Source organism: Carcharhinus amblyrhynchos, chromosome 7, assembly GCF_965287045.1.
Source record: "Carcharhinus amblyrhynchos chromosome 7, sCarAmb.v2.hapA, whole genome shotgun sequence".
NCBI lineage: Eukaryota > Metazoa > Chordata > Chondrichthyes > Carcharhiniformes > Carcharhinidae > Carcharhinus > Carcharhinus amblyrhynchos.
Window position 1 is genome coordinate 75,773,942 of NC_137330.1, and position 27,865 is coordinate 75,801,806.

General features: G+C 43.3%; 1 protein-coding gene across 2 annotated transcripts in view; it reads right to left on the bottom strand.

Annotated features, from left to right (window-relative positions):
- Positions 1-27,865, bottom strand: part of bach2b (BACH transcriptional regulator 2b) — a 267,716-nt gene that overhangs the window by 155,604 nt on the left and 84,247 nt on the right. Inside the window, exon 2 of one of the 2 annotated variants that reach the window (XM_080192632.1) lies at positions 13,959-14,067. The exons of the other annotated variant lie outside the window; for it this stretch is intronic. Coding sequence (XP_080048758.1) covers positions 13,959-13,994 — 36 coding nt within the window. The 5' untranslated portion in view covers positions 13,995-14,067. The remainder of the gene's footprint in view (positions 1-13,958; positions 14,068-27,865) is intronic. 2 annotated transcript variants of the gene reach the window in all.

Here is a 27,865-nt window from a genome sequence, read left to right on the forward strand (position 1 = left end):
GGGTGAGACAGGCATGTTTGTTGCCCGCTCTTAGGTTAGCAAGAATCTCCTCTACAGAGACATCAGAAACCCACTGAACCAGCAGCCATTAACTAAGCAGCCAAGGCAATAAACAGCGATACCTTGTAAATGGAAGAGGGACATTTCCTCAAACTGTTCCAAAGTCAAATTCGCCTGAGAATCAACCTCTTGGAAATTCAACCACAAAAAGCCTCACAGCTTACTGAGAACCCTCTGCTGACAAGAATTCCACCTCAACTAAAAGCATTACTTCATCTAAGAAACTACAGGCCCACCATGAAAGAAAGAATAATACCATTATACACTGTACTCATTTTTTTCCCTTCACTTGCATCTCCTCTTTGTCCAGGTGATAGTGCGTATGAGTTAAGTGAGCAAGCATCACATTTTTCTAAACCACCAGGGCAAGTGTGGGATTAGAAATAACTTTGTTTATTTTGAAACTCAGCCTGCAGCTGGGTTTATTTAAGTTGGGACAGTTTCTTTGAGGGAAAGAAAACACGCACCCACCCCCTCCCTGTACAAACACTTTGATCAAGGACATCAAGAAAACATACATATTTTGCCTGTGGGCACCTGTAAAATTTTCTCATGTCTCCCATATAATTGGACAATATTACAGCTGCTATCATTCTACATAAATTTGTTGTTTAAGGAGACACTACCTAACTATGAAAGTGTCATTTTAGGTAAGTGGTTGAACTGAAAGTGCATTGAACATGGACTATTTGATTTTTAAAAAATATGTAATTTATGTTTACAAGGACAGGCTGGTCTCTCGACTCAAGAGCTCTGTTCTGAGAGCACACCCAGAGTGTTCCCACTGTGCTACTAGCTGAGCATTTGTAAGTGCTGTATAACAACAGAGGTGAGACAGGAACTCAACATTTCAAACACACAAAGCAAATTTCCTGATGACAGTTACTGCTGCTTAACAGCCAGCAAGCTGTAAACTGCTGCCTCATCCTATGCCTCGGTTACATTCACTGACCTACTTTCCAGTAGACTAGAATTCATAGTACTGTACTATGTGTGCTATGACCCGCTGCCCCCAAACACCCATTTGTCAGGCTGCAGAACCACACTACATCAGAGTTATTCTCCAAAGTTCATACCTTTAGCTGTTTGCATTTGGAAATAATTATTAAAATCTTTAAAGTCACTCATACGAAGACAAAATGTCAGTGAATTCAGTGGGCTAGCTGACTACTGCCACACCTAACCCTTTCCTTACTTGATGGTCTCGCACGCAAACTTCCACATCATTGGGTCAGTAACAGAATTGGGAAGCCTGATTTATTTCACTTTCCCTAACCCTCAGTCACCGGAGCTGATCTCAGCGGAGACCCGGATACAAGCCTACATTTGCAGGATCAATAACTGCTCTTTCCATTAAGTTACAGATCTGTCAAAGAAATCCAATTCCACTCATTCAGCTCAATACTAAGTAAAACTGAAGAGGGCACTCTGTAGAATGCACGCCTCTGCCACATGTGTTCATTCAACATTAGTGCAATTATGCAGTTCTTCCTTGGGAGTTTTCCCTCCCTGATCGATAACTACAAAGCTTAAAAGGAAAATAAACCTTTTTATTTGGATAACACAGCAGATGTTGGAGATATGAAATAAAAATGCTGGAAAAGCTCAGCAAGTCTGGCAGCAGCTGTGGAGAGGGAAACAGAATTTACACTTCTGGGGTGATTATACCATTTTCATTCTAAGTGCTAAATCTGAGCGCAATTCAGATCTGACCTGGAAACCTGTTCTCTGACGTGCCCATACGTACTTAGCCTGAAAGAAAGTCGCGAGTCTGAATTGCATTGTGGGTGGGGTTTATCACGCCCAAAATACTGCAGCTCCGATTGGAACCTTCAACTGTGACGCGCAGTGAAAAAGAAATTTTAAAAACATGCCCCTGTCACATCGCTCCCGGGACACAAAAAGTGGGTAAAGCGACCTGGGAGCAATGGTCCCCACAGATATCACCCCACCCTGACAACAACTGTCTCCCTTATCCACTCATTCCCCACCCCCCACTACCCAGACTGATCACAGCCCCCTGCCCCCTTCCCCCCCCCCCCCCCCATTGACTACCTGCAGAGTGGTAGCTGACCCCCTCTGCCCCTGCCCCTCTGTTCCCCCTCCACATCAGAGATCTATCTGCCCCTCCCCTCCACCAGACAATGATCTGGCCACTTCCTCCCTCCCCACCCACCAGAGTTTGATCTGGCCCACCCTCCCCCACCACCACCACCACCACTGATCTGAATCAGAGAGCTGTTGGAAACTCTAGTGGAATGGGGTGCAGTCAATAAGAAATCCCTCTTCAGAAGCTAGAGCACCTGAAACAGCCTTTTGCCGAGTATATCTGTTTCGTGCCAAATCTGGATGGGTGAATGTGATGGTAAAGGGGGAAATGCAGGTAAGATTGGGCATCCAGTCCATTAAGTCAACTTAAATGCATGCAAATGTGCCCATTTGGGCACAGTTTGATTCGTAACCATTTTCGGGCCTTGGTAAAGTGGGCATCTGCGCGGACGGAGCACGGATCGCGCTATTCACCTTATGCCCGACTTTACCAAGATTTCATGCCCACGCAATGGTAAAATTGGGTCCCTCAAGTTTAGTATGACTTTTCTTTTTCTCTTCCGTCAGTGGCAAAAAAAACTACTGATTGGCAGATATTGACATAATTGTAGTATCAGTTATTTCAATGGGTAAAACCATGCAGTGTAACTAATCACGCAAGATAAAATACTACTTTAAACTGTAAACATAGTATGATCAGCCAAATCTAACCTTCAATTACACCTATTAAGCATTATAATCGAGACAGTTGATGCTTTTCCTATCTTAATTAAACTAACCGTTACACTTCTGTTACATGGAAGTACTTTTTCCAAGATTATTTTTGTCCTGTTTGGTTGTAAATGTATGCCTTGAAAAAAAAAATTTAAACACCCCTCAAATTAATATATTTATCTAAGATGTTCTTTACTTTTGTGTAAAGAGTAGATTTTAAAGCAAAGAATTGAATTTTGTATCACTACATCATGTTCTCCACATCACAGCACTCCTCTGTCAGTATATTATGGCTAGAATTCTCCCATTCACACAGACGGGATTCTCTGGTCCCACAGTGGCACACCCGCTGCTGCAGGTTTCCCAAAAGCACGAGGTGGCTTCAATGGGAATTCCTATTGCTAGCAACTGGAGCAGAGGATCCTGCCATCATCAAATGGTGAGCTGTCTCCTGCCGCCAAGAAAAATGAAGGTGAAAGAATCTCATCCCATATCCAACATGTCACTTGTTGGCGATGTAGACAAACATGGCAGCCAATTTGTTGGCAGCAAGGTCCTATAAACAGCAAATGAGATGAATAACCCAATTACCTATTATTGGTTAAAGGAAGAATGTTGATGAAGGCACTAGAAGAACTGCTTACAACAAAACCAAAAGACTGTGAATCAAATTCTGGAAATCTTTCATTAGAACACATTGGAATTAATGACCTGACACGCTACCTGTGTTTCTCTTTTCACAGATACTGCCTAATGTATTGAACATTTTCTGCATATATTTGAGAATAATGCTCTGCTCTGCAATGGGAAATGGGATTTCTTATTGACTGCACCCCATTCCACTAGGAAACTGATGGTGAGGTTGCACCATCGGCAGTTCCGGAAGATCCTGCCAGCATGAGCAGCAGCAGAATTCCGGCCAATATCTTTAAACAATTTATGTTGATCTAAGTTTGCAGACTGGGCCTTAGTTTAATTTCTCATCTGAAGGCTGATTAATGCATCTGATAAATGCAGCACCTCATATTGTGAGCTGAAGAATCAGCGTAGATTATATGTTCAACTTTGCAATGTGACACGAGCCCACAATCTTCTGGTTCAGGTGTAAGAGTGCTATCAACTGTGTCAAGTTGATACTGTAATTATAAAAGTATTTTAGCTGTTAAAATAGCAAGCCATAAATGTCAGAATTTCTAAAGGACCAGAAATCCAGAGAACAAGAGCTCAAATTCCACCATTAAAATTTGTGAATTTGAGTCCTTTTTTAAAAATCAGGCAATAAAAAGTTGGTACCAATTCCTTGGTGACACTGGATTGTCACAAATGCCAAATGGTTTAATAATATCCTTTAAGAAAGGAAACTGCTGATCTTACCAGGTCTGTTCTACATGCAACTCCTATCCCCCTCACTAATGGGATTTATACTTGTGAATACGTAAATGGTTGCAGTGCAGTTGATGTTGCCTACATGGACTTGAGCAATGCCTTTGACAAGGTACTGCATGGTAGGTTGTTGCATAAGGTTAAATCTCATGGGAGCCAGGGTGAGGTAGCTAAATGGATACAAAATTGGCTTCTTGGCAGAAACCAGAAGTTGGTTGCAGAGGGGTGTTTTTCAAATTGGAGGCCTGTGACCAATGGTGTGCCTTAGGGGTCAGTCCTGGGTCCACTGTTATTTGTCATTATATTAATGACATTTGGATGAGAATTTAGGAGGCATGGTTAGTAAGTTTGCAGATGACACCAAGATTAGTTGAATAGTGAACAGTGATGAAGGTTATCTCGGATTGCAACAGGATCTTGACCAATTGGGCCAGTGAGCTGACAAATGGCAGATGGAGTTTAATTTAGATAAATGCAAGGCGATGCATTTTAGTAGATCAAACCAGGGCATGAATGGTAGGGCTTGGGGAGAGTTACAGAACCAAGAGATGTAGGGGTACATGTTCATAGTTCACTGAAAGTGAAGTCACAGGTGGACAGAGTGGTGAAAAAGGCATTCAGATGCTTGGTTTCATTGGTCAGAACACTGAATACAGCAGTTGGGACGTTTTGTTGAAGTTGTACAAGACATTGGTAAAGCCACACTTGGAATACTGTGTATAGTTCTGATCACCTTAATTTAGAAAGGATATTCGCCTTACTACCAGAAGGACGTGGAGACTCTGGAGAGGGTGCAGAGGAGGTTTACCAGGATGTTGCCTGGTATGGAGGGACTGAGTTACGAGGAAAGGTTGGAGAAACTGGGACTTTTCTCCTTGGAAAGACGGAGATTGAGGGGAGACATGATAGAGGTATATAAGATACTGAAGGGAATAGATAGAGTCAATAGTGAGAGGCTGCTCCCTAGACTGGGTACAATTACGAGAGGTCATGATCTAAGGGTGAGGGGGGAGAAGTATAATTTGGATGTGAGAGGAAGGTTCTTCACGCAGAGGGTCGTGGGGGTATGGAACGTGCTACCGAGTAGGGTGGTGGAGGCAGGAACGTTGGACTCGTTTAAGGTTTACTTAGATAGACACATGAGCGAAACGGGGATGGAGGGTTATAGTAGGGGGTATTAAACAGGGTCAGAGCCTCGGGAGACACCGGAAATGCAGACTTGTATGTTAACGTTTTTGTCTTTTTATTCCGCAGGTGAAGGTCCACCTTGTTGTCAAACGAGGGGCATGCACACGGTGGGTCATGTGTGGGCTGCTCTTGGAGGTTCCGGGAGTGGCCTCGTACTTCGTGTCGGTGTGTGTGCTTGATCCTGGACCGGTAGATGGGCGCCGCAACAGCTCAGAGACTAGCACTGCTAGCTGTGCAGATACATGGATTTGGGCCTGTGTTTGTGGGAGTTTACGCATTCTCCCTGTGGTTGCGTGGGTTTCCTCCGGGCGCTCCGGTTTCCTCCCACACGCCAAAGATGTGCTCTTAGGCTGATTGGTTTACCAAATTGACACTATTCTCCCCTGAATCTGGCTAAGTTAGGCGTTCCACTCGTAGACACGCAGGGTAGAATAGGTGTAGGAGGCTGCGGCGGTGCGGGCTCGTTGGGCCGAAGGGCCTGTTTCCCGTGCTGGGTAGTTCTTTGTTCTTTGATATTATAAAACTAGGAAGAGTGCAGAAAAGATTTACTGGGATGCTACCAGACTTGATGGTTTGAGTTATAAGGAGAGGCTGGATAGACTGGGACTTTTTTCTCTGGACAGCAGAAGGCTAAGAGTGATCTTATACAGGTCTATAAAATAAATGAGGGGCATAGATGAGCTAGATAGACAATATACTTTCCCAAAAGATAGGGGAATCTAAAATTAGAGGGCATAGGTTTAATGTGAGAGGGGAGAGATACAAAAGGGTCCAGAGGAGCATTTTTTCACACACAGGGTGGTCAGTGTCTGGAATAAGCTGCCAGAGATAGTGGTAGAGGTGGATACAATGTTGCTTTTAAAAAGCATTTAGACAGTTACATGGATAAGATGGATATAGAGGGATGTGGGCCAAATGTGGGCAATTGGGACTAGCTTCAGGGTTTAAAATATAGGGCAGCATGGACAAGTTGGACCAAAGGGCCTGTTTCCATGTTGTAAACCTCTATGACTTTAAGTGACATTTGTCAGAAAGCAACATATTTTCCTTGCTAACAAGTACAAATGATTCTGCAACATAAAGCAAAATTGTTTCACAGAGCAATGTTATCAACTGAGTTGTAATAGTGTTATGAAGTATTAAAATGACCAATGCTGAGTTTGTGTTCTGCCAGGGCTACTTGGTTCCCGGCCTTGTTACACCTTTGCCAAATATGTACAAACAAGCTGAGCTCAAGAGGTGAGGTGAGAGTGCTCTTGACATTAAGGCATCAAGGAACCCCAGAAATTTAAGTAAATAGGAATTGGGGAAAAGCTCTCCACTGATTGAATCATACCTAATACAAAGGAATATGATCATGGTGGTTGGATCATCTCAGCTCCTGACCATAGACTTGAAGGCCTCCTTCTGCACTAAACCGACAACAATCCCATCCAGGCCCAATTCCCATTATCCCATGTATTTTCCCAGCTAATCCTGCTGATACTAAGGGGCAATTTAGCATGGCCTAATCTATAAATTTTTGTACTTCATCACTGCAGGATTTCTTCAGGGTAATGTCCAAGGCCCAACCATTTTCAGCTGCTTCTCTTATATAGATAATCAGGTGGGTTGGAAATAAATTGGTGCTGGGGCCATTTCAGACAAAGATAATTCAGTGGTGCTATTGTTTTATATTTGAACTCTTTTCAAATGAAATCGTCAGCAAATCACAATAGTTGTTTAAGGAATGGGACTTTGTTTCTTTTCTGCGACAAAGTTAAGATGCCAATCTTAAGATTTAAGGGCCAATTAAAGGGCCGAGTATCGACTCCACATGCTAAACAAATGGATGGAGGATCCAGGGAAACACAATAATAGTTTTCCCAATTTATGACGCCAGCATGAAGGACTCCATGGCAGGAGTACACAATTATGAAGACGTCATGCTGTGTAGTACACCATGAGAACAGTAATCAATTTCAGCTCCAAGGAATTCTTAGGTGGGGCAGCAGGAAGGCATCTCTTGTAGGCACTGGACAAAGATAGTTATAATAGCTTCTATCAAGAGATAGATGCCTACAAACTGAAGCTGTCTGAAAATGAAACTCATAAGGGAGCTGTTCCATCGGAGCTGCGCCTAATTCTCTGTCTCTTGAATTTTGATAAAAGGAGAGACTAAGAGACACCCTTCCCAGCTGTAAACAAACAACAAAACAAGTAATCAATTTTCTACAAGACTTTGACAAAATAAACTTCACCTTTAGTGCAGACACTTCATATTAAGGCAGGAGAAATATCCATAAAAATAAACAGAGATTGGATTTTGGGGTAGGAATACCACTGAGACTATCAAAGTCCAACATTATTAAGTAGTAAATTGGACAGCAATATTTTGCATCCAGACTTATACATTTAAACATAGAAATCACAAACTTGTTGACCAAGTCCCCTTGCTTGTCCATGAGCTTAACTACAGCAGTAGTTGGTGGAGGGAGGGGGACTTGTTCACCTGACAGAAAGCCTGGGACATTCCCGCTTGACAGTATTTAACATGATGATATTCTGTCCTTAAGAGCTGCCAGCCAATTAGCAGCCCAGCGACTCCTCAGTTTCAGCCGGTACTTCACCCGGCTCAGAGTCGCATCATGGGCACCACCCCGGGAGCCTAGTGAGTGCGGTCAGGGGTTGGTCAGTCAAGCAGGGCCCAGATGGGGGAGATTGGTTTGGGGAGGTTGGTGCGGGCAGGATGGCTGTGTATGTCGAGGAAATCCTCGCTGTCAGGGAGCCCTCCTTGGCTACACAGTGTGCAATGAGTAGGGTACCTTCTGAGCTTACTCAGATGCCAGCAGGGTTGACCTAATAGTCTCTCTATGTGATTTCGTAAGGGCTTCAATTGACCACGGGACAGAAAGGTCATCTGCCAACTCCCCTGCCATTGGTAAAATGCCAGTAGACTCTAAACTGGCAGTGAGAGTCTTTGCTGTAAAGACTTGCATTCTAATCAGTATTCTGTAAATCGTGTGTGGCTTTATATGCCCTTCTCTGATCAGAAACTTCCACACACCTGATGAAGGAACACCGTTTCCGAAAGCTTGTGGGATTACTATCAAATAAACTGTTGGACTCTAACCTGGTGTTGTGAGACTTCTTACTGTGTTTACCCAAGTCCAACGCCGGCATCTCTACATTATAAGGAGGCCCACATTGTTTTGCAGGAGGCACATGTGGAACTCATACACATTTACCCAGAAGCTTCTAATAAAGGTTATGTTGAAATAAGAATGCAGTCCATCCTCAATGTATTAAGTAGTGCTGGATCTATTTAAGTCACTATTTAAGTAGTTCAACAGCAAAGTCATGCTTTGTCACCATCTTCAAATCTAGACAATACACAAAATTAGTAGGCGGCATAATGAAGTTAACAGTCTGAAGAGGGTTATCTGGACCAAGTTGGGATCAGGAAAGAAGAGGAGTGCTATGCAGTAGTGCTTAGACACACTACCAGGCAGGCTCACGAAGGAGTCTACAGATTCCAGACCATCGTCTCCAGCAGAAGAAAATGTCAACGTTATTGGGGTTGCTGTTGGTAATGCAGAGGCTGCCTCTTTTCATCAATGCAGGTAATAACTTTATAAATCATGACAGACTTTCACTATTAATTTTATTTGCAAAATTCAGAGTCCTCTGCTTCTGGATTTTCTTTATAGGAAAGCAAGAAAGGAAGCATCAAGGATTAAGTCAATAGAAAGCCTGTCCCTAAGGTAATCTAGCTACCACATTAGTTACAGATGCAAATCCCATAACGATTGCAAAATCTTACATGAGGCCCAAAGTGGGGTTTGCGCCAGCCAGATCGCGATTTGAGATCTTCCCCACCCCCTACCAGTGACATGATCACATTCACACCTTGATTTCCATACATTTTAATCAATTAACATGTACTTACTGGCTTCGACATGATAATATCCATCCACACTTCATCTTCCCACCCAGTCGGCAAGACAATACGCTGTCGCAAATCATTACTGGTTTACAGAAATGTAAATGAGTCATGACGACCACGCCGGGGGCCCGGAAGTATAGCCCCAAGGCGGTGAGGAGCATGGCCAGACAATACCCAGGTTGGTACTGCCAGGGGCAGGCCCTCTGGAGAGCCCCCACTGGGGGTGTTGGGAGGGAGGTGGTGGTTTCCCTTTAGGTGCGGTGAGGGGGTAGGGGAGAGCCACAAATGCCTGCGAGGGCGGGGAAGGTGGAGAGGGAAAAACCCTGATGCCAGCTGGGGAGGTTGGGGGGGTGCGGGAGACCGGGTGCACTATGTAGCCATTATGGTGGGGCAGTGCTGATGCTTGGGGCCCTGAGGCTTGTATGGGTCCCAATTTCCTGAGGTGGAGAGGGAGCATATTCTTTAAAAATGGCACCCTGATCTTGGCCCTGATTCATGGCCTTGGAAGCCTCAGCACCTTGAAGTCGAAAAGTTGTGCGCATACCTTGGGGCTGTGTACACACCTTGGGACCGTGTGCACAGCTGTACAGAATGGAATGTGCCCCAGGTAACAGAAAATCTCTGCTAGAGAATGGAATAATTTAAAAGTCTGACTGGTGACTGGGGAGCACAAAGGTTAAGATGACCTGGCACTCCAGAATTTGCACAGGCAGGAATGTAGATATTGATCACAGGTCTGCCTGAAATCACCATGCCAGGGGTGATCTTCACGTCTGCCAGGACTGGAAGGGGCAGTCCAGCCATGATATCCCAAACCCTGCAGGAGTGGCGAAGTCAATCCCTTGCCCTCAGCCTGAGCCCACACAAGCCCCAGGACCTTTGAGTGACCCCTTGAGAGGGCAAATAGCTACTGGACCCATCTCTTTGAGCCCTCAAGGCCCAAGGTGTCAGGCCAGGGTGTCAATGCCAGGGGGTTGTGTACTGTTGACATTGCCAAGGTGAGTGGCTGAAGGAAGGCTGAGGTGTAAGGGGCAAGAGAGCTGATTGGCGGTGGGGGGGGGAGCGGAATCTGAGAGGAAGGGGCCCGTGGGGATTCAGATCACCGTCATGCATGTGTGGCGTAGGTGGGGTGATCTATTATTTGTGGGTGGAGGGGAGGCTGCCCATCTTTGGTGAGGGGTTGGTGGTGCCCCTGAGAACTGGTGGGTGGAGGGGCATTTTTTTATGGGAGAAGGCCTGCCTCAGGGTGAATATTGGGGCATCCTTTAAAAATGGTAGCCCAGTCTCAGAACAGTAGGGCTGGCCGAAGAATGCTCAAAACATGCTTGGTGGCATCTTTGATTTGGGTGAATCCCACCTGAAAGACACTGTCAGCACCTGCGGGAAACACTCCGGCATGGGTACTTTGGATGCAATTCTTCTAAACTGGGACTACCACCCCACCATGGGACTTAAAGTGAAGCAATTCCCGCTATGGCGGCTGGCGCAAAAGCACACAAAATCTCCTGGCCCCAATCTCATTTATTATGTACCCAGGCCTATCACGCCATATTCAGTTGTGGGGCAGGGTGATGGCACGTTGTCCACCTTGGTGTCCGGTGCCAGATTGAAAAACCATCCAACAACACTAGCCCACTACTTAAGAAAGAAGGTGGAAAATCGAAGAGATGGATCTCCGGGAGTACTCTGAGACCAGAGGATGAACCTCCTGAAAACAAAGGTGGACCCCCTACAGGGCACTAAATGTTGAAAGTCCACCTGCAGATGCTGCACCACCCGCCCCCCCCCCCCCCCCCCCCCCCCCACCACCCCCACCACCACCCCAACCACAGCTGTCCAAAGCCTAATGTTGCAGGCGACCTCTATCCTGAACTCTGGAGGCAGCCCCAGGTATTGTTCAGATGAGTCCTGACGCTTGCATTCCACATTGTTCTGAACATGTTTCACCCTGGCTAGTTTTCCCACTAGCATTGCAGAGAATCTGGCATGGAGGGTGTTGGACCTTCATCTTTATCCCATTAATTGGATGAAAATGAAGCTCATGCCAGACACTGGTAAGTTTTCCAACTTGTCATGGTAGGCACCAGCAGAAGATCTCACCATAAATTTCTGTTGGCATTAAACCAATTTCTGGGCTTCCTACCATATTCTTCCCATGCCTACCACCACCTGCGAAGGGGAAAATTCTGTCCTGTATGAGATCATTCTCATCCTTTTGTCAAAAAATTCCTTTGGTATCTGTTTTTCATATATTTTATCTCTCTATTCTGGTTCTATCCGTTTGCTTTATTTTCAATTAATACATTCACTTACCTAAATAACCTAATATTTTACATATTTCAATAAAGGTCCCCTTAACCTCATTCCTAGAAGATTAAGCTTTTAAAATCATTCCTATTAGCTCATTCCTCCCTGCGTAAGAAATTATTAATCTTGTTTTTCTCTATGCTTTGTCTTTTTGTAGCCTGAGGAACAGAGCTGTATTTTATTTCTAAGATCACCTTTGTGTCCTTGAGTGTATAATTCAGAAGACTACAAAATACACTGGAGATGTGAAACACATTCCTTATGCCAGTTGAGTTCTAAGAGAATTAACTATAAATGCAGCACAACTGTAGTTGAGAATTGCATTATAAAACTCTTCAATGATTATATTTGGCACCATAATCTTAGTAGATTTGCATTTCACTATTTTAGCTATATATCCATGCATCTTGTACTTTAATTGCTTCATTACAGTGCATAGAAATTGACAGTGGTGTGTCTACCTCAGATCTACTTGAGTTATCCTGTGCTAATTCTATTCTAGTTATGTTGCTCTTATTTCATGCAATAATATTCAACATCTTTTCCTTGGTACATTTTCAAAACATCTTGACAATGTGTTGAAATTCCTTAAAAGTCATTTTTTGAAACCAATTTCCCCCAGATTGTTCAGAATTGTAAGGTGGTCTGACATGTCGTACATATTTATGCTCGTGCTGACTACTGAGATACTGCTTGGATTTAGATCAGGTTTTTTTTTTGAAATAGAATCTTCTGTAGCACATGTTCCTGTTGACCTCCAACAGCCTGATACAATCACTGCTGATCTCGCTATCATAGTACACAAGTGCAAACATTCATCAGACATAACTCGTTGGCTTTTTCTGATAAGAAATACCTGACTTTGTCCTGTTTGCTATGCAAGTTCACTAAGTTTGATCATTCTATTCCCTTCCCTGATATACTCCATTACATTCCAAGAGTCTGAATCATCAGTGAACCAATTAAGTCCAGATCACTTATTCCTTCAGAACTTCATCATATCTGGACAGCAATGAAGAGATTCTAATTTTAAACCAAACCACAATTCAGCAAATCACATCTTGTGTCCCTTTACTGGCTGATTTTCAAGAAAAGTCTCAATCTTGAAGATACATTTCCAGCTAATCCAAGCAAACTCTGAATTTGGAAAACAATTTTTTTTTGGTATTCAGATCTTGCTTGCTTAAAGCACTGTATTTGACAAATATGGATTGGCAAATATAACAGAAGTGTATGATGTGCTTTAGGTAATGAAGATACACGGCACAGCTAAAATGACACTGGCAATAACAGATTCCTTTAAGCAAGTTGAGCTGTGTACTATAATTTGCACTAAGCTTCCTGATTGGTACAACAACTTCACTCAGGCAGCAACTAAGGAACGTTCAGATTCAACCCCCCAGTTCATGATGAGTTAGCTTAGCTCAAACAGTAAAGTGGTTAAAAAGTCCTCAGTATCCCAGAGAGAAAGAGGAGCTTTGGTTTGTGATTGTTATACAACAACCCCTGTTAGATGTACACCTATGGAGCTACATGAGGTTGGAATTATACTTTGTTGTGATAAGACATGGTGATCAAACAACCCACTCATACTCACTATTCAGGCTTACAAATGGCTGACACCATGGAAGCCAATCAGCATCTGTGAAACTGTGCCACAGCAAGAAGTCAACAGCTTCAGGGAGGGACAAATGGGTAGAAGGAGGTAGGAAGGTGAAACAAAATTTGGTTGGAGAAAACAAAATATTGTAGACAATCAATTTACTAACATGTTTACTTTGGAGAAAGTCATACACTTCATTTTTCTATTTTGGAACATTAGGGACCTGTGTGCATCTTCTTCTGGATATCATTATATTTAAACTGCAAATCAGGCCCAGGGGTTAAAAGTTAGCTAGAACATGAAAATCATGGCTCTGGGCTAACCGTTGACACAAGGTAATCGATTTGTTATTTTTCAGCACATCTTTAATACTTGCATAAAATATGCATTTTGATTTGAATGATTTATTGTCCATACTACCCCATGTTAGTATCCAGATATTAATGTCCTTCATCCCGCATTCAATCCCATTCAATCCTCAGTCTGGATAGTCTGTAATTGTCCACTAAGCACAGTTGCAAAAGTCAAGTTTTACTTTATGTAAACAAATGAAATCTTAAGGATGGTATTTTGTCTGGTGCTTTGAGAAATAAACATTCATATAATATGTATATTTCTCTAAATTTGCAATGCTAAATTTTAAACAGAATTGAAAAAAACGTGCATCACGAGACAATCAAAAGCTCAATTAATACATCTTACAGTTTTCCAAACAAATGAATTACCTACCCCGAGGGCTGAATAGTCACTACATTCTGAGTGCATATTTAACAGTCCATTACCCCGCCTCCAATGGGCCTTCACTCCAGCATAAAATTGACTCCACTTCCAACTTATCCTGTGCAAAGAGAATACTAGAATTAAAAACAGTTAGACAGAAGACTACATTAGCCTGTCTGGTTGGATAGTCTCACAAAATAGAGAACATAAGACGTCTTTCTTACTCCTATTCCAATTAGTAACTTTCTATTCAACTTCTAAAGTTTACCCAAAAATCCAGCTAATTAATAAATATCTTCCAAAAACGCTCATATAGTTTCCACTGAATTTCTTTTGCCCATTTTAAAGTTATAGATGTAATTCTCCCAAAAATTTCTACGTGTTGCCCCCAGTAGGAAGATTCCCCCTGGGAGGAACGGTGCAATTTAGTTTGCAATTCAACAACATTCAGAGTTTTTTTTTGCAGCCTGGGAAGATTCTCATTAATTTCTCTTATAGTTAGAACTTTTTTTGGATGATGATCTAAAGACGCTGGCAAGACTGGCTTCTCAGAGATTGGCACCCTTTTTAAAGGGTGTCCCGATCTCATTGAAGGTTCCCCCGTGTCCATAGGCATCTTGACTACCCCCCCACCCCTGGTCCAATAGGGACATGCTCCTCCCTATTACTAAATGTTTGGGTCACACTGCCCCCGTCTCCCCATCACCATCACCCATGCATCACCCAGCCCATGACCCTGCCCCCCCCCACCTCACCCATCCCGTCCATCCTTGATGGTCACACCCCTTCAGATGTTCCCTTCAAGCCCAACCATTGCCAGTGCCACTCTGGTACTGGCATCTTGGCCGCCCTGGAAGAAATCAACAAAGCAGCTGAAATTCTCTGGTCTCGCATGCCTTGCTAGCGCTGCCAGTGAAAATGGAGAATTTGGCACTCTGCCAAATCTCTATTCACTGCAGCGGGGCCGGAGAATCCCAGCCACAGGCAATTTGGAGAGTTACAGCCAACATATTTAACTGCAATTTAAATATGCTAATCTGGTTCTTGCCCTCACTGGGCATGAACCAGATTAATTTAGGGTGCAGGGTGGGGAGCATCCCAAAGGAATTTCTCCCCAGTGTTAAACATGTAATGGCTCCTCCCCCACTATGCTCCATCCCTGTGCAGCCCAGGTGGACTCTGCGTATGAGTGCGCATGGCCGGAGAATTGCCCCCACTATTTTACTAATTTTAGGTTACTTTTATGTTACAAGCAACATTTGGCCAAACAAACAGTGGTAAACGCTAAGAAGCTTTGTGCTTACATTTCCAAAAGGCTTTTCATTAAGTTCCACATGAAGGTTACAATTTAACTTCAAAGATATAGGGAATACAGTGCAAAAATCCACATCTGGATTCTACCTGCCCTTACTATACACGCCTGGCTGAGAACCCAGACCAGAAAAAGCGTTAGTTCAGCCGGGACTTTTGTCAAAACAAATGAAGTGGATTAGTTATTCAGCTTGATTTACATCATTAACTATTATAATAAGTTGTTCATTCTATGATCTCTTTTGTCAATGCGTCAATGTGCTTTTGGACAATATTGAAAGGTTCAAGTATGAAGTGTTTGAAGCCTCTGTTATTGATACTTTAATCGTCTGACTCAATATTTTTATGGGGAGGTTGGAACAACATTTCTTTTCCCAAACAACATACCTGAATGGGTATTTTGTTTCTCAGCAATGCCACACTTGCCATTTGTCAAACAGTTCATTGGTTATGTATATAGTGAATATTGGGTTTTAGATGTGGAAGAGACATGAGTTGGCATGGAGAGTGTGAGGGACCATGGTGAGTGGGTGGCGAGGGGGAATGAGGTAGTGTGAGGGTTAGAAGGACTTACTGCTTTTATTACCATCGAGACAAAAATCCAAACAAATAAGTAACCAGCCCACCTCAGCACTTGCCCCTCCCATGGCTGCTTAGAATTTGCTTCTGAAGTTGGTGGACCCATCCCTATCCTGACCCAGCCCAACATCAACCTCCCTCAGAATGAAAATTGTGTTTGACTGGATGCTTTAATGGAGACAGGTCTGCCAAGTCAGGAAATTTCTGGACTTAAGCTAGCCACTTTGGTTACAAAAATTCAGCCCCAATGCAGAATGTGATCACCACAGTAACTAGAAATTTCCACCCCCGCTACTACAGTTACTTAACTCATTGAAATAGTACAAAAAATGCACATTGAGAGCAGGTTTTACTTTTAAAGATGCCTTTTAAAATATCCAATCAATGCTTTTTCTTGTTCTTATTCTGGATTACTTTCTCCCAAGTAATGTTTTCAAGTCAAATCTTTACTTGGGGCCCCACCCCTGCTGTAAACTAGACATTACCTTATACAAGTATGAATCTGCTGCATTCCTCTGTCTAGTTGCTGTTGAGTAAATTTTCTACGCTCTTCACACTGCCTGAGTATGTTTTTGTGTACATGATCTCACATGACTCAACAGATCCATCTTGAGTAGATCAGGCCAAGTTCAGTGCCTTCCCAGGAAGGAAGAGAAGAGTTACTTTGTAAAGAGACCTGAAGCAAAGCCCTTTTGCTGGCTCAAATTACTCACTTGTCAGGCCTGATGGATTTGGCTAAAAATAAAAGGAAATGGGCCGAGAAAAGCAGATGAATGAGCTCAGCAGTTCCTTAAATAGGCCGTGCCACTGCCTGAGTTCAAAAGCAATGATCTCTAAATACGACCTCTCATGCTGTACTTGTACGGTTACTGACACAGGGGTAGCACTCTCACTACAACCAGAAGGTGAAATATGCTTATGTGAACCTTGACTAAATCAAACAGCTCCAAACTAAAATAGTTTGCATTAATTATAGAAATAAAACATTTAATTAATGCTAAAGCCTTTTTGGATTGGAGAAAACAAACAAAATAAAACACACATTTGCAATCATGCCTAATGCATTCTTACCAAAAGCAAGCACACAATTTGCTTAGGGGACAAAACAACAATTAAAATTCCTGACACCAACCAAAGAGCATTGAAACATGATGTAAGGATTACAATCTAAGATCTGTAAGCACTTTTTTCTCTTAATAGCAGATGCCACATGTTTAGTTTTTCCACAGGCCATTCGGGGGCTTCATGATACCATCTGGTTCCTATATGCAATGATAACTGTACTTCCCCGAGCAGCAGTAAAACCTTGGCATGATTGTTCCACTAGTTCCTATGCTCCCAAAGCAAACCTCAACTCATCTAATATGAAATTTTAAACAGTTTTTTTTGTCTTAATTACTCAGATAGGCAAGGGATCTTTCTAACAAAAGCACATCGAATAAGAAAACTGTAGCAGGAAGAACATGAACTCAGACATGATCAAACAATGAACAGGAGCTGGGCATAACACAAGTCTGCTGTTTAAAAATAAAGTCCTTATATCATTCTCGCAGTGTTAGTCCTCTTAAAATTGGGGGGCTGTATGTGATCAGAGAAAGACATTATCATGACTAAATACAGACAGCCTGCACAGATTTACCTGCATTTAATATGGAGGGGAGAGGAGTTGGAAGGTCATCATATGAAATGACATCATAACTACATTAAAAGCAATATAAATAAACAAAGCAGAGCAATTCGTCCAGCAGTCTTAGGTGAAAATAAATCCCTAATGTAAAATTATTAACTGCACAGCATTTTAAATCTTCTTACTGAAATACAATAATTCTGGAAAGTTAAGCATCCTTAAGTAATACTGGCTAAAATCCTTGGTGCTGCTGGTATTACAAATCAGCTATTATGTCAATGAGTTCATAAGCTGAACCTCAGCTCCTTGCTTTATCTATCAAACCCATGACTTTAATTACTGCAGCAGTTTACTCAAACAGATAGGATGATATAATTTTGGATATAGGTGTAGTCAGGATTGTGAACTTTGAGGACTATTTTAAAGGATAAGCCCGTGAGCTTCTCAGAAATCACAAACCATTTTATACCGCAGTCTCAGTGTGCCGAGTGTGAATCACCAACACTCAACATCACCAATTATGGAGCAAAAAATACATGAAGGAGGTACAATGTGGAAACAGTCCATTTCGGCATTTACCTTCCACAAAAGCAAAAGTAAATCACATTTACTCATCCTATTTCCATGAGCTTTCATCACTTTTTCCTTGTTCTACATATACAAACTAATCTTGAAAGTTGACACTTTTACCTCCTAATCTTAATTTTTCCTATAAATCGGTCTCCCCTTCTGCCTCTTTTCTCCAGGGTATCCCATCCATGCTCACACTTACATTTAATAACTGTTATTCTGTTGGTGTGCTCACAGTAAGTTAGAGAGCAGGTTGTTTTATATATAAAAAAACAGCATTGTACTCGCTAACATTTTCCTACGAATGTGCATAATTAAGTCACTTTAACAATACCAAACCTAACTAATTTATAGTTACATCCTGGTCAATTGCTTGCAAGGTGATCCTGAGTCAAGTAGAGATTATTTTCTACTGCTGGATAAATATTCCTCAGAACTGCCGGATGTCTGGAAACCTCCAACTCCTCCTCAAAGCCAAAGGAAACCGTAAGATAATGACAGTCTTCATTTCTTTAGTTACACTTCCCTATCACAACATATCCAACCCCCTCTTGCTGCCCCCAAAGTGTGCTGGAATATATATCTTTGAAAGGGAACTGAATTACTTATAAGTCCTTGGTCCAGCTGCCCACCTTTTCAAATCAGCTTTCATTTTACCTTTCATTTGATGTTGTCTCCTCATGCCCACTGTCAGAAAAAGTGAACGAGAATGTAGATCGATGAATGGATTAAAAGTAGACAGGTGAACATGTTGAAGATAGATTTATTTTAACGCAAGACTTGCATAACTAGAATATTTTAATTTATTATCAGAGTCCTATTGACTCAGCTATTTTGTTGCCATTATCAAAATAAATCACCAACCTTAACTTTATTTAATTAAAAGTCTCCAGGATCCTTTCTTGACCTTGAACTTTTGATTTAACAAGTCCTACCATTACCAGTGCTTAATCAACATTGTTTTGCATCGCAGACCCAATCATGGGGACAATAAAACAGCACACTTGAACTTTTAGTTTGATTTGAGCTTGAAGCATTTTAGCTAAAAGATCCCCATACAAAACTGTAGTAGCATTTTATACCTTATTACCAGCAAACACATATAGATAGAGCTTTCTCCAGATACGGCACAACATCTTATCTAATGACTTGAGGCTTTTAACAGCGGCAGACATTGTAGAGCAATAAGAGAAACAAAAACAAAATATTTGCCTGCCTGAAGTTGTAGAAACTCCCAGGTTTGGGGATGGCTGATCTGAAGAACTGAATTCAACAGTCAAACTCTCAATGCCACATATCTATGAAAATAAAGATTATCAGCAGGCAGAAGCACTTTTCAGACTCCCTGCCCATCCCAGGACAAAAAGATCAGTGAACTATTTTGTAAATTCAAATTGTTTATGACATTGGAAAAGTTGAATATGGGGAGTGACTCTTTGGCAGACTGATGCTTGTCTTTATCTTACAACCCATAACTCACGCCGACATGCATTAAATTCCCCAACTGCTCCACTACCTTTAACTCCACCACCTGACCTAGCAGATTTTATATTTATCACTGTACGAGTAAAGAAATGTCCTTAATATCCACACCACTTGATAGTGCCTATACCTCAATCACTCCCCCTTAATTTTATTTCAGACTATGCAACTAAACCATATCTAATCTCTTCCTCACTGAGTTTACTTTACATAGAACATAGAACACTACAGCACAAACAGGCCCTTCGGCCCACGAGTTGCGCCGATCACATCAACACCTACCAATCTATAGACCTATCTATAACCCCCAATCCCATTAAATTCCATATACTCATCCAGAAGTCTTTTAAAAGACCCCAGCGAGTTCGCCTCCACCACCACTGACGGCAGCCGATTCCATTCACTCACCACCCTCTGAGCGAAAAACTTACCACTAACATCACTTCTGTACTTGCCTCCCCGCACCTTCAATCTGTGTCCTAGGGTCAGGAACAAGAGGGGGCTGCTGAGAGGAGGAAGGAGGGTGGGGAGAGGAGGCCTCTGCCTCTCAAGCTGCATAACAGGTTTGAGGTTCTTGCTTCCAGTCTGGACGAGAACGAGGGAGGTGAGGTCGGTGAGCAGACTGCACATGGTACAGTGATGCAGCAGGCCATAGGCAAAGAGAAGGGGAAAAGGAACGTAGTTGTAATTGGGGATAGTGGGGTGAAGGGTATTGACACTGTCCTTTGTTACAATGACAAAGTGCACAGAAGGGTGTGTTGTCTGCCTGGTGCTCGGGTCCGGGATGTCGCATCTGGGCTGCAGAGGAACCTGGAGTGGGAGGGTGAGAATCCGGTCGTAGTTGTTCATGTGGGTGCCGACGACGTAGGCAAAATGCAAACTGAGGATCTGGGGAGGGAGTATAAAAAGCTGGGAATGGAATTAAAAAGTAGAACCGACAAGGTGGTCATCTCTGGGCTACTGCCTGAACCGAGTGCAGACGGGCGTAGGGTTGATAGGATTAAGGAAGTGAATGGGTGGCTCAGGGATTGGTGTGGGAGGAATGGGTTTGAACTTATGGGGCATTGGCACCAGTATTGGGGTAGGTGGGACCTGTTCAGGTGGGATGGGGTTGGTCTGAACCGTGCTGGGATCAGAGTGCTGGCTAATTGTGTAAAGAAGACTGTAGACAGGGCTTTAAACTAATTAGGGGGGGGGAGGGTGTGAGGGTAGGTGACATTACGGGGTCGAAAGTTAAGGAGATGGTACAGGTAAGGATAGAGGCCGAGGATGTCCCAATAATAGAGGGAGTAAGGGGCGTGAGTATGGTTGGTGGCGTTCCAGCAAATAAGGTCCAGGTGAAGGCTGGGATGAAGGCGCTTTATCTGAATGCGCGAAGCATTAGGAATAAAGTGGATGAGTTGGTGGCGCAGATCGACACAAATGGATATGATCTCGTGGCCATTACAGAGACGTGGCTGCAAGGTGACAGGGACTGAGAGCTGAATGTCCAGGGGTATCAATTGTTTAGGAAGGATAGGCAGGAGGGAAAAGGGGGGGGGCGTAGCTCTGCTGATTAAGGATAGCATCAGGGTGGTAGCGAGGGATGATATTGGAGCCAAGGAGCAGAAGGTGGAATCGTTGTGGGTAGAGATTAGGAACAGCAAAGGGAGGAAGACACTGGTGGGTGTCGTCTATAGGCCCCCCAATAATGATCTGGAGGTGGGGTGGGCTGTTAACGCACAAATAAGTGCGGCGTGCAGGAATGGGACGGCCATAGTTATGGGGGATTTCAATCTGCATATTGATTGGTCGACCCATGTTGGACGCGGTGGGCTCGAGGAGGAGTTCTTGGAATGCTACCGGGATAGTTTCCTCGAACAGTATGTGTTGGAGCCGACGAGGGAGTGAGCTATCTTGGATCTGGTGCTATGTAATGAGGTGGGTAGAATTAGGGAACTTGCAGTGAAGGATCCTCTTGGGGAGAGTGATCATTGTATGGTGGAGTTTCTGGTGCAGATGGAGGAGGAGAAAGTGGGTTCCCAGACACGCGTCCTTTGTTTGAACAGAGGGGAGTATGGTAGGATGAGAGAAGAATTGGCGAATGTGGACTGGGGGAGCGCGTTGGAAGGTAGGTCTGCTGAGGAGCAGTGGAGGATCTTTAAGGAGATCTTTCTTGGTGCTCAGCAGAAATTTATTCCGATGGTCAAAAAGGATAGTAGGAGGAGAGGTAATAAGCCGTGGATAACGAAGGAGGTGAAGGAAAGTGTTAAACTAAAAGCGGAGGAATTTAGAGTAGCTAAGAGTAGTGGGCGAGAAGAGGATTGGGAGAGGTTTAAATGTCAACAAAGATTGACAAAGAAGTTGATAAGGAAGGGTAGGAGAAACTATGAAGCTGGGCTAGCGCTTAATATAAAAAAGGATAGCAAGAGTTTTTATAAATATATAAAAAGGAAGAGGCTGGCTAGGGTGAACGTTGGTCCCTTAGAGGATGAGAAGGGGGACTTAGTGGTAGGGGATGGGGATATGGCGGAGGTCTTGAATAACTTTTTTGTTTCGGTCTTCATGGAGGAGGACGTGAATAATTTGCCGGATGTTAGAGATGGAAAGGTGGTAGGACTGGAGGGTCTCGATGACATTACTGTTACTAGAGAGGTGGTGCTCGACAGACTGGAGGGGCTGATTGTGGACAAGTCCCCAGGACCGGATGGAATGCATCCGAGGGTCCTGAAAGAAATGGCGGAGGTGATAGTGGATGCCTTGGTGGTTATTTTCCAGACGTCGCTAGATTCCGGGGAAGTGCCGGAAGATTGGAAAACGGCTAAAGTTACGCCGTTGTTTAAGAAGGGTGCCAGGCAAAAGGCGGGGAATTATAGGCCTGTTAGTTTAACGTCTGTTGTAGGTAAAATGTTAGAATCCGTCATCAAGGAGGAAATAGCGAGGAATCTTGAGGGGAACTGCTTGATAGAGCAGACGCAGCACGGTTTCCTTAAAGGGAAGTCGTGTCTGACAAATTTACTGGAGTCCTATGAGGATGTGTCTAGGGCGGTGGATAGAGGAGAGCCGGTGGATGTGGTCTTTCTGGATTTTCAGAAGGCGTTTGACAAGGTACCTCACAAGAGGTTATTACAGAAGGTCAGGGGGCATGGAGTTGGGGGTAGGGTGTTAGTGTGGATAGAGGACTGGTTGTCAAATAGGAGGCAGAGAGTGGGGGTCAATGGGTGCTATTCGGATTGGCGGATGGTGACTAGTGGAGTGCCCCAGGGATCAGTGCTGGGGCCTCAGCTATTTACCATTTATATAGATGATCTGGAGGAGGGAACCGAGTGTAGGGTGTCGAAATTTGCTGATGACACCAAAATTGGTGGAAAGGCAAATTGTGCGGAGGGTGGGGAGAGTCTACAGAAGGTTCTAGATAGGCTGGGCGAATGGGCCAGGAAATGGCAAATGGAATTTAATGTTGGTTAAGTGCGAGGTGGTCCACTTTGGTAGGAATAACGGTAGGAAGGATTATTACTTACGTGGAGAAAAACTGCAGCAGGCGACGGTGCAGAGGGACCTCGAGGTCCTTGTGCATGAGTCGCAAAAACCCAGCTTGCAGGTGCAGCAGGTGGTCAGGAAGGCGAATGGGATGCTGGCCTTCATCGCGAGGGGGATTGAATATAAAAGTAGGGAGGTCTTACTGCAGCTGTATAGGGCATTGCTGAGGCCGCAGCTGGAGTACTGTGTGCAGTTTTGGGCGCCGTACTTACGCAAGGATATTTTAGCCTTGGAGGGAGTGCAGAGGAGGTTTACTAGGCTGATGCCGGAGTTGAGGGGGTTGAGCTATGAGGAGAGGCTGAATAGATTAGGCTTGTACTCGTTAGAATTTAGAAGAATGAGGGGAGATCTCATTGAGACGTATAAGATGATGAATGGGATGGATAGGATAGAGATGGAGAGACTCTTCCCGCTCAGAAAGGATAGTAGGACTAGGGGGCATAGCCTCAAGATAAAGGGGGGGCGGTTTAGAACAGAGTTGAGGAGGAACTTCTTCACTCAAAGGGTGGTGAATCTCTGGAATTCTCTGCCCGTTGAAGTGATGGAGGCTGCCTCGCTAAATATTTTTAAGACGCGGGTTGATGGGTTTTTGATGAGAGAGGGGATTAAGGGTTATGGGGAGAGGGCGGGAATGTGGAACTGAGCCACAACAGATCAGCCATGATCTTATTGAATGGCGGGGCAGGCTCGAAGGGCTAGTTGGCCTCCTCCTGCTCCTATTTCTTATGTTCTTATGTTCTTATTATGTCCTCTCGTAGCGACCATTTCAACCCGGGGAAATAGCCTCTGAGAATCCACCCTATCCATTCCACTCAACATTTTATAAACTTCTATCAGGTCACCTCTCAACCTTCGTCTCTCCAGGGAAAAGAGTCCCAGCTCCCTCAACCTAACTTCATAAGGCATGCCTCCCAGTCCAGGCAACATCCTTGTAAATCTCCTCTGTACCCTTTCAATAGCTTCTACATCTTTCCTATAGTGAGGCGACCAGAACTGCGCACAGTACTCCAAACGAGGCCTGACAAGGGCCTTATAAAGTTGCAGCATTACCCCCCGATTCCTAAACTCAATCCCTCGATTAATGAAGGCCAGTACACCATACGCCTTCTTGACCACACCCTCCACCTGCGAGGCCAATTTAAGAGTCCTGTGGACCCGGACCCCAAGATCCTTCTGCTCTTCAACACTACCAAGACTCCTGCCCTTGATAGTGTACTTGTTCATCCCATTGGTTCTGCCAAAATGGATGACTACACATTTATTTGTGTTGAAGTCCATCTGCCACTTCTCCGCCCAGTCCTGCATCCTATTTATGACCTGCTGCAACTTTTGACATCCTTCCAGACCATCCACGACACCACCGACCTTCGTATCATCAGCGAACTTACTTACCCATCCCTCCACTTCCTCATCTAGGTCATTTATGAAAATAACAAACAGCAAGGGTCCTAGAACAGATCCCTGGGGCACTCCACTGGTGACTGACCTCCATGCCGAAAAAGACCCATCCACAACCACTCTCTGCCTTCTGCAGGCAAGCCAGTTCTGGATCCACAAGGCCAAAGGCCCTTGGATCCCATGCCCTCTCACCTTCACAAGAAGTCTTGCATGGGGGACCTTATCAAACGCCTTGCTGAAGTCCATGTACATCACGTCCACTGCACTTCCTTCGTCAATGTGTTCAGTCACCTTTTCGAAGAACTCAACCAGGCTCGTAAGGCACGACCTGCCCTCGACAAAACCATGCTGACTATTTCTGATCATGTCAAACCTCTCCAAATGCTCGTAAATCTTGTCGCTCAGAAGCCTCTCCATCAGCTTACCGACCACTGAGGTCAGACTCATCGGTCGGTAATTTCCCGGGCTATCTCTGTTCCCTTTCTTGAAAATAGGAACTACATCCGCAATCCTCCAATCTTCCAGAACTTCTCCCGTCTCCATTGACGACGCAAAGATCATTGCCAGGGGCTCTGCAATCACTTCCCTCGCCTCCCACAGTATCCTGGGGTACATCCCATCTGGTCCCAGCGACTTATCTATCTTGATAGAATTCAAAAGTTCTAACACATCCTCCTCCTTAATATCCACATAGTATTCACAGTGGAAACTGATCTGGGAGATTTTGCTACGGTTTTGCAGCAAATGGAAAAGATTGAGTGAGGCAAAGTACTCATTAAGCACCTCTGCCATTTCCTCTGGTTCCACATAGACCTTTCCCCCTTCCCCTTTTATAGGTCCTAACCCTTCTCTTCTTATCCTTTTACTTTTCACACATTTATAGAAGGCCTTGGGATTCTGCTTAATCTTACCCGCCAAGGCCTTCTCATGACCCCTTCTGGCTCTCCTAATTTCCCTTTTAAGCTCCCTTCTACAATCCTTATACTCCTCAAGGTCCTTAACATCTCCTAGTTCCCTGAATCTTTTGTACACCTTTCTTTTCCTCCTTTACACATGTAATTATTTGGGTTGCTCTTCTTTGCACCCTATTGAATACATTACACCCACATTACTTTCAACCCAAGATCAAAACTGCTTACAGTTACAAGTACCGAACACCATTTCTTGTCAATTAGTACTCCTCCATCTAAGCTATGCGTTTTAACACTTTCTTGCTCTTCTACATTGTCTCAGCATTGGCAATAACAAGTCTACTGCTACTCCGACTCTCTTTCAATTTCACAATATTTCCTTCATTACATATTGACCCGGTTTGTTATTTATGCATTATGCAGAACACAAATGTTGGCATAAAGTATAATTTTCTAATTCTCCTCCATGTTACATAATTGATCTCAACATATCTGCACATCATTAACTGCAACTCCCTTTATTTTGGTGTTATCTGCAATTTAATAAATTAGCAATTACTTTCTGCATCCAGATGGTTTCAAAAAGTTATTATAAATCTATGTAGGTGTCAGCCACACTTTAGTGTGGCACTCTTACAGCTGAGCCAGTTGGTTGTAGATTCAAGTTCTGCTCCAGAGGCTTGAATACAAAACCTAAGTCAACACTTCCATGTAGTATTAGAGGTTTGCTGCATTCTCAAAGGTGGCATTTTTTGGATGGGACGTTAAACTGAGGCCCTGTTTGTCTTCACAGGTGGATAAAATATTCTATGGCACCACACCCTCAACCAACGCCCCAGAAACAGATTACTTAGTCATTATCACAATGCTTACTGTTTAATAACACCCTCATGTGGCCATCTGTGTATGTATGTAGATATAGTCAAACCAGGATAAACTAGTTTTCAGCTGGGTACTTGGAACGCAATGTGCTGCACACTGTTTCTTTTCTGTACTGCAGTTACATATTACAATTATTGTCTAGTCATTATCAGTGGTTGTTGGGACCAGGCTGTGTGCAAATTGTCTACACTGTAATAATGTCTACACTTCCAAGTGTACTTTATGCCCTTTGAGATGTCCTATGGTCATAAAGGCCATTAAAACAGTGCATATGTAAGTACAATTCTGTTTTTCTCATCTAATCCCGTGGGTTCCCATGTTTGTTTGTTAGCTTCATTAAAAGGCCTTCATATTAAAACTTGTTATAGACTTTCCAAAAACCCCATAAAAATCACCAGTTCCACTATCTACCCTATTTGTGACATTTTCAACTGGCTTGAAGCTGAATTGTTAAACGGTGCTTTGTCTTCTTAATCCATGCTGGCACTTTCCTTTTAAGGTATTGCTATGGAGAAACAGCTGAAGGTCAATCTCTACCTGCTGTTTGGCTAATGTGCTCATGGATGTCTGGCTCAAATTTATCTAGTAAAAAGCCTGACAACACCAGGTTTAAGTCTAACCGATTTATTTGATAGTAAACTCACTAGCTTTCGAGGTTTCCCTCTTTGTCAGGTGAAAGATTCCATCATTCACCTGACGAAGAGGGAAACCTTGAAAGCTAGTGAGTTTACTATCAAATAAATCGGTTGGACTTAAACCTGGTGTTGTCAGACTTTTTACTGTGTTTACCCCTGTCCAACACCGGCATATCCACATCAAATTTATCTAAACACACACTGAAACTTTAGCAGAGGAAGAACCTCTCCTTGTTGTGATTGAATTTTGACCCACTTCAGTAGCTTCATACGTTTATGTATTAGGACACAGAAAAACATCAAGCAATAACATACAAACCAATCTATTAGGTGGTTACATCCCTGCTCACCTCGTGGGAAGGTTAAAAAAAAGAGACATTACGCCAATTTAGCAACTCTCAGCAAAAAATTCTCTCCAGCCCTTCAGAAGCAATCAGACCAGTCCCAGGAGGCTTCAGACTATGTATTATCAAGGAATGATTTATTATTACCTTTCAAGTAATGCAATGTCCTAATTTTGCATGAATTCCAGCTAATGCCTTCTTGAGTCAGTCTTTGCTATCTGCAGGATTCTATCAGTCATCATCAGCCAGTCCAAGAAACATCAATTTGCTGAAAGCTTTGCTGATTTTTAGCAATTCCTCTTGATACCACCACTTTCACTATTATGCATGTGTCCTAATTTTCCCAGCTAACACCTAGTACAGCATTTTATCTTTTCTAAAAGTCACTATAATGTACATCCACTGTATCTTTCCCTCTGTACTGCATCTTTTCCCTCAAAACATGTTATCCTCCATGTGATTTTAAATACAGACTTTTTTGGGATAATTTAGCACCATTCCAACATTCTTTTACTGTTGTAGTCAGTGTTGCAAATTTTCTTTCCTCATTTTCTTCAGCACCCTAGGAAATATGACGTCTGCTCAGTGCCTACATCACTCAAATCTATCATGTATCTCATTTTTATTGATTTAAGAATCATTTCAGATATAAGATGTG